This window comes from Glycine soja, chromosome 4 (assembly GCF_004193775.1).
Source record: "Glycine soja cultivar W05 chromosome 4, ASM419377v2, whole genome shotgun sequence".
NCBI lineage: Eukaryota > Viridiplantae > Streptophyta > Magnoliopsida > Fabales > Fabaceae > Glycine > Glycine soja.
The window spans coordinates 38,510,943-38,519,025 of NC_041005.1; the positions used below are offsets into that span (position 1 = coordinate 38,510,943).

An 8,083-nucleotide genomic window follows, 5' to 3' on the forward strand; every position below is an offset into this window, starting at 1 on the left:
CTCCCTCCAAATAGGCAAAACCAATAAAGAATGTCATCCCTGTTGGTGTCACACCAACAAAGTCAAGTAACGAGAGTCTGTACCTGTTTGTTTTGTAGGTAATATTTATCAAAAATACCAAATTACAGACATTGCATAACTTCACTGCATCAGGATGACACCAGAAGATATCACGTACAACATCTTCATCCTTTAATCTATGTCAATGAATATACTGATCCCGCTCAAGAAGCTTCATTAGTTGTTGCATTTCAGTATCACTGCCTCTTATGGAAGAACGATATGCACTTCTTGCATTGTATATTTGTTTGATTGTTGTATAACTATTGACATTGTGCTCCTTCTGCGTTAGCAAAATATTTCTTGGTTTCACCATTGACTCTATCATATCAGCAATAATTATCCTTTCATCCTTAGTCAATCGATCAAGGTATGGATGTCCAACAAATGACTTTGTCATTTCATGATTGTGACTCCCACACATTAACTTCATTATCCATCCTTGGCCTCCAACCATTGGTTTCCCACGAAGCTTAAAGGGACACCAACATTTCCTACTATCAGTATCTGTTCTTACAAAATCTTTCTTCCTAGACCTATACTGATCACTCCTTTCACAACCAATTAAGACAAATGAAGTTCTTCCTCTCATACCAGTGTTTGTGTCTGATCTCATAATCACCGTCACAAATCCAATTTCATAAGCAACAGATCGAGCCCAATGCAGAACATCATCTCAGGTAGCAAACACCTACAATGCAATCTGCACAAGTTTAGTCTTCAAGGGACATTCATTTTATTACTTTAATAACAATAAATCACATTAATACCTGAGAAGTATTGAACGCATTAGAACAATCAACATGTTTTTCATTCACACTAACTTCGTCTTCATTTTGTTCATTCATATCAACTTCTTCAGACATTATACTGCCATACATCCATTGATCTTCGTCCATCTTAACAAAACATTCAAACATTTCAACATCACAAACAAACAACCCCTAACTGCACCATACATATACTATCACACAGAACCCTATGTAATTTTTTTACTGCATATTATATTATAAAACATAAAAATTGATAACCCTATATATTAAAAACCAATAACATCAACTTTTTCTACTTACAATTCATAACCATATAATACATAAAAAATTATAACCGGACCATATGTAGTAAAATAAACTATATTATTCAACTTAATTCTAATTCATGAAATTATCAATTTTAGACCACAACAACTCAAAATAAATTATACATAAATTAGAAGTGTAAATTATTTTAGAATTAATACTATTTCAAAAATATAAAAATAAATAATCACAAATTAATTATCAATCTACACTTATTTAAAAATATTTAAAATAATAATATGAATTACATTTCAAATAAACAAATAAATTTTTTATACACATTAATTTAATTATTTTGGCAATCATATTAACATATTTATGATTTAAAAAATTCAAAAATTTAATATTTTTTTAATTAAAAAAATCCGTATAACTCATATAGATTAATTAATCCGTATGAGTTGTACGGATTACGTAATCCGTATAACTTATACAGATTACGTAATCCATATAACTTATATGGATTAACCAATTCATAAGTTTTATATAACTTATGAATTCTTTAATCTGTATTTTACGCAAAAAAAAAAAAAAAAAACAAAGAATGTTGACGTACCTCTGAAGTAGCTCCGTTAACAACCAAACCAACAACCGCCACAACCATCACCAACGTACCTCCGTAAAACTTTCACCTCAACTGAAGCGACACAGTGCACCTCTCACGCCAATGAAAAAATCAAGAGAAACTTAGAAAACAAGCAAATGAGTGCACTACAGTAAAAAAAAAACTTAAAAGGAAGCTAAAAACACTTATGGACATTTTCAAAAGAAAAAATTTATGCTGAATGCATAAGCAATATGCCTGATGCACCTAACAACACCCCTAATTTTGCCTAAATTTAAGAGCATCTCCAATAAGAGATTTTATAAGAAGAACTTGTCAATATCCATTTAAAAAAATTATATTTTACTCTCTCCACAAAATTAATATGCATTCAATTCTAATAGGACCTATAAAAAATGATTTAAGATCTCAAAATGAGATCTACTATTGGAGTAAAAAATGGAAGAGATTTTGAAAATGATATGACACCGTGGGATCCACCAAAAAATAGTTAAGATTTCAAAATGAGATCTATCGGAAATGTAAGAGTACTTAAGAGTTTACTCCTAAATTGAAAGCAAAAGAATGTAAAAGGAGATTTAACCCAATTGGTTAAACATAATGCGTGACTTGTTATAAATCCCCCGATTCTATTTTCGATTCCTACATATCAAAAAAGAAAAAAAATTGAAAGCAAAGCACAGCAATTTACACACATTATTACCTGGTTGAGTAAAGAAACTATCAAAAGGTTAAAGACTTAAAGTCACGAAAACTTTTGCTGTCACATTATTAGTGGTAATTTATTTTCCTGACTTTCGTTCTTTAATCCTTTTCTTGCTTCTCTTGTTGCTAAAAATCAACATGACTACATGCATATTAGATTCAGATTTTTTAGTTTTTTTTTTTTAAAAAAAAAGATGCAAAGTTCTAAAGGATATGGCTGGCTTAGTAAATAAACAAACGATTAATTGACTTGACATTTAGAAATAATTCAAAGGAGAAAAGGGGGAAATGTTTCCATTCAATTACATCACTATTTGAAAGAGTTTATAATTATTACAAATAATTACTAAAGAACAAATAAATCTACAACTTGGAGAATGAGAAAAGCTAGCCCCAAAAGCCAAATATGAATTCTCCCACCTCTTTTACCTAACGCATTTTAAACTTTGGTGTATAAAGTAATCATTTTCTATTTCAAGACACTGATTGAAAAATAAAATGAAAAGAAAAACAAAACAAAATTCCTAGCAAAGTCAATACTTTCTACTTCTGACTCTACAATAATGGCCAACGCAATCACAGATCAAGAGATCAAAATAATCTGAGATTGCATAATCCATAAGCAAATGAGAAGTAGTGCATTTTAACCTGCAGCACAATCTTGTAGATGGGGGTGACTTTGGTTTATGTACTTGTGCCATAATGGCTTGTACCTGCCTATAGCTAACTTCAGCCATGGTTTCATGTTCCCATTAAAGTGAATAACTGCGGCACTTTCAATGAGGCGGTTGTCAATGTTTAGGTCATAACCCAATCCTAAAACATGCCATCTTCTGTCAAGTGGTTCTGTCAAACCATAAAAGCTTAAAAGAGCAGGTGGAAGAGTACCGAGCTTCCAGAGTGTCTCATCAGCATTCTGCTCCTGCCAATAATGATACCTTGCAGTCACATTTGCTTTCCTCCATGAAAACAAGTCAAACACATTCATACCAAGTGCCCATCCACATGCTTGTGGATCAAACTTTGAGCTTATAATTGAATTTGAGAAGTTGAGATACTTGTAGTACCTATGAAAGGCTTCTAGACAAGTTTCAACAGCTCCATTCACATTTCCATGCAAATCCAGTGAGAAAAGTGGGGTTAGGTCCTTCTGAACAACAACATCATCATCTAGGAAAACAACCTTCTCAAGTAGTGGATAAATCTCAGGAATGTAAAACCGAAGATGATTTAGTAAAGACAAAAACTTGGGGTTTTGCAATTTTGGCTCAACATTTGCACCTTGATAAGGTCCAAAATAAAAGGATCGTGATTCTGGAATGTGTAGCTGTTTGACAATTGGAGAATAAGATTCATTCAACCAATAAAATTCCTCAATATTCTGCACCTCTAAGGTAGCCCCTTTAAAGTCACTACTGAAGAACCATGCTTGCATTGCTCCATAATTGATACCATCAGTAACAATGTGAAAGACTAACTGTTTTGGATGGTCAGCATTCATGACTGTTGAGTTAATAACTACAGATGTAGCCAGTACATTATCTGAAAAAATGCAGAAATGATATAGATTGTTATCTGTGAGCCGGGGGGAGATTCTACTCTCATGTTCTCGTTTTTGCAGGGATGGCATCTTCAGCCAATCAGCCATAAGTTTCACATTAAAGCAATGAAGACTCTTGGGTAGTGCTTCAGCTGATATTTGAGCAAACACAGTACTTTGAACTGTTGCTGTATTTGCACGCTCTTCAAGTGCTTGAATATGTGATTTCATTGTTGCTATAGTGGTTGCAATGTCATAATGGACATCTTGTGCCTTGAAAATTAGAGAAGACAAGCTTTTAATAATTGGCTCAGCTTCCTCCATGGTCAGACGCTCCCCAGTCATGGCAGCTTTTGAAAGCAAAAGCTGACAACTTCTAATCTTTGAGCTAAGCTCCCAGGCAAGGTGAAGATTATTGTGCTCTTTGGCAATAATCACATAAGCCTTGGCCAGAACCATTTGCTCCGCTAACTGCCGTGAAAAGGATGTTGCACTTAAAATTTCCTCAGTAAAATTATATCTCTTGGCAATATGTTCAACTATAGCATTTTTCTCCTGCAAAATAACTTGCTCTATAAGTACCCACTAACGAGAGGGGCTGGGGGAAGGAAACAATTGTAATAGCAAATAGCAATGTCACTTGAAGCATAACAGTCATTCTGTCATATGGAGCACAAAATAGCTGCACAACACAAAATTGTTCTAGCATTAACAGTTATATTACATCACATTGAATGGCTTATACAAATGGATAGGTTTTCTGTGTCCCTTTTCCTTCATTTCAACAGATATTTCAATTATTTTCCTCATGCATTAGAAGAAGAATCACTACCAGGGCATACTTACCAATATCATGTTTAACACTTCAAATGACCAATTAATCAAATTCTGTTTATAATATCATCCAAAAACTTGAGTGTACAATGCTTTTCTTTTATACCATTTATTGGCATAATTAACACCATAATCATGAAGAAGCTTGAAAAAAAAGCATATGTTTAGATATTTTTTTCAGTGTTGGGTGACTGAAAAAGAAAACAATTAATGAACTTCCACAATTATGAGGACAGTGATATAATCATATATTAAAAAGTTTATAGTTAACGGCACAATGTTGAAAGGCAGGTTGTCTATATAACATACCTAGATGTATATATCTACAAACTGGAGAAATGGACTAAATGAGTATTAGAATAATATTGAGAAGCAGAATGACTATAGTCATGAGCACTGGTGACATAAGAAATGATGACTGAATTCTACAAGGAATTGACAATGTCATAACAATTTTCTGCAGAAGAGGCAGTGTGCATGTAAACGATTGCAAGTAGAATGGTTAGAGAATGAACACTAAATGTGTTTTGTTTGAAACCCACTTTATGCGCGTCCATCAGAAACTACAAACTATTGTTTCTACATAAATGAATACAATGGATGTGATTTTGTTATCTTACATGTGTACTGGATGTGTGTCCAAACACTCACTAAACAGTGGACAACAGTAAATGAGTTCTATAACAGTATGTCAATATCAGTTCTTACTGTGACCATAACAATGTACAATAAGAAGTAATAATTTATTTAATCTGTTAAAACGAATAAGGCAAATCATAATTTACTACGAGAAATAATCAAGTAAAAAGTCTTCTTTCTGTTTAAATAGCACATCTTATTGCCAGAGTAAACTTTAATATCACTCTAACTACCAGACTATTACCTCAGCATTTACCATAGCCTATATAACATCACAAACCACGGGAAGATCCATCTATACTTTCACTTTAGAACAACAAATAGCAAAAGAAGGTGATTTGTCAGATATATACCACTAATACCAGTACATTATATTTAAAAGTAACCACCACAATTGACTCCCAAAACTTCAATTATGAAAGTAGCTACCTAAATTTAACTCACTGTTTAGTGTCTACAATATAAAGAATAACAAAATAAGAAATACTTCTCCAATCCATAACGCTATGAGTTCTATCTAATTTTTTTCACAAAAGAATAATAAAAAATGGAAATAAATACCACAAATATGAAAACAGGAAGCCTACAACCACACTACAAGGAAGATTATTAAAAAATTAACAAATATTCAACAAAACCAATGAAAAAAGTAGAAACGTTCAATTCCACAGATACTAAAAACTAAAAACGACATAGTTATGAGATTCAAGATCGAAAATGATGCACATTGGCAATTGTCAATTCAATTGCTTCAAAATATTCAAGCAAAAATATACGATCTTCTTGTAGCTGCCAATGCTAAATTGCTAATGCAAACAAAACAATCTTAAGCAAAATTGTAAATACAAATATAAGTTATCAGTTAGAAGTTAATACAATTATAAAAACAGAGCCAAAAGTCATTGAGATGGATGAATTGAAAACAGAGGGAGGGATGTTACGACGTCGTTTTACCAGAAGGGGCTGTTGGATCCGATCCTCGCGGTGATTGTGCTGCACGAAGAACAAAACCAAACCAGCAAGGGAGAACGCGCCGAGAAGCAACCAGATCCAATGAGAGAACCGCCGCCGAACCGGGCGCCGATACTCGGCGGCCCGCCGCCGCATTTTCCGCCCGAATTCACCGCCGACTCGAAAAACCGCCACACGCGCCCATCTTCACAATTCGATCCGAGGAATGTACGATGATGACCCTCGTGACTCGAAACCAATGATCGCTCACTCCGCGCAACGTGACGCGCGCACGTGCCTCCGGCGGCGAGCGAGAATCAGAAGAGAAGAAGAAGAAAAGTAAAGAAAAGAACGAACCCAGTTGGTTGCTTGCGAAGGAGGCGAGAGAGCGAATTGGGGTGATCTGTTGTTATAGCTTTTGTATGTGTGTGTATGTGTGTGAGTGACAGTAAAATGGGCGTGGAGAATGTTGAAACCGACAAATGGGAAAGGAGTAAAAGAAAGAGAATAAAAAGTTGAGAGTTACTGTAATGCAATGTTTGGCTTTGGATTCACCGTGGAGTGGTGAAAACCTGGCAAGAGTTTATAAGAGAACCGACGAATAAACAAATACAAGAATAAAAAGATTGTGGAGGAAGCGCCGGCACATGATCGCATGTGGCTGTGATAGGGTTACATGGTGACACTTTTGGGTACACCAGTTAGATTTGTCCCCCTAGATGTATTTAGAGTTTTAGACCAATAAGAAATCATCGTTTTTATAATTTTTAAGATGACTTATTATTATTATTACTATATAATACATAGAATGTCACATCACCACATATCAGTTATGAGAATCCTTCTAATTAAAAATAAAAATTGTTCAATCATTATCACATATTGATAGTTGCTTTTAAGAATCTTTCTAATTTTAAAAGAATCTTATTCTCTTGTTCCTTCTTCTAAACCACGTCATCATTTCCAAAAGTAATACATTTTTCTTCTCTTTCTTCTTCTTCTAAATCTCCTAGTTGATGTGCAGATTTCCTAGAGGAGGTATTAGCCTTGTGGGGTATTTCCTTCCTTCTTTTTGGTTGAATCTCATCCATGATTTCTTACTTGTAGACTTTGAAAGATCTTACAATTCATCTAGCTTCTGTGTGTCTAGATCTTTTGCTTTTTAAATGGTTGTTACCTTAGGTCTCCACACTTTAGGTAAGCTTCTTAGGATCTTTGTGATTTGATTTGTGATTTGATCTTAGGTACTATATGACTTCCCTTGTGATTTTAGATCATTTGTGATGACAATGAATCTACTAAACATCTCCTCAATATATTCTGCTTCTTCCATATTGAACAGGTCATATTGGAGTGTCAAGATGTTTATCTTGGACTCATTTACTTAGTTAGTCCCATCATAGGCCACTTGAAGTGCATCACATATTGGCTTTGCTTCTTGAACTACTTTTGAGTTCCTCTTGGTAGGGATGTATGGATCCTCTTGGACAATGTCCCACATTTCCACATCTTAAGACCCCATTAAGAACTTCATCTTGTTCTTCCAATAGGAGTAGTTCTTCCCATCAATGGCTGGTGGTCTATTTGTGGATGCTCCTTTTGGAATGAAGACTATAGTGCTTGTGTCAGCCATCACTTCCTTAGGGCTTGGGATCTTCTCCTGCTACATCGTTAGGTGTACTTAACCCTCAAAAGGGGGTTGTAAAAGGA

At 34.4% G+C, this 8,083-nt stretch overlaps 1 protein-coding gene across 1 annotated transcript; it reads right to left on the minus strand.

Annotated features, from left to right (window-relative positions):
• Positions 1-2,673: 2,673 nt before the first annotated feature.
• LOC114409648 (probable galacturonosyltransferase 11) lies at positions 2,674-7,004 on the minus strand. Its single transcript, XM_028373172.1, has 2 exons — positions 6,377-7,004; positions 2,674-4,504 (listed from the first exon to the last, which is right to left on the minus strand). Exons 1-2 carry the CDS (start codon positions 6,527-6,529, stop codon positions 3,053-3,055), a joined length of 1,605 nt encoding a protein of 534 aa, XP_028228973.1. The 5' UTR covers positions 6,530-7,004; the 3' UTR covers positions 2,674-3,052.
• Positions 7,005-8,083: the final 1,079 nt, after the last annotated feature.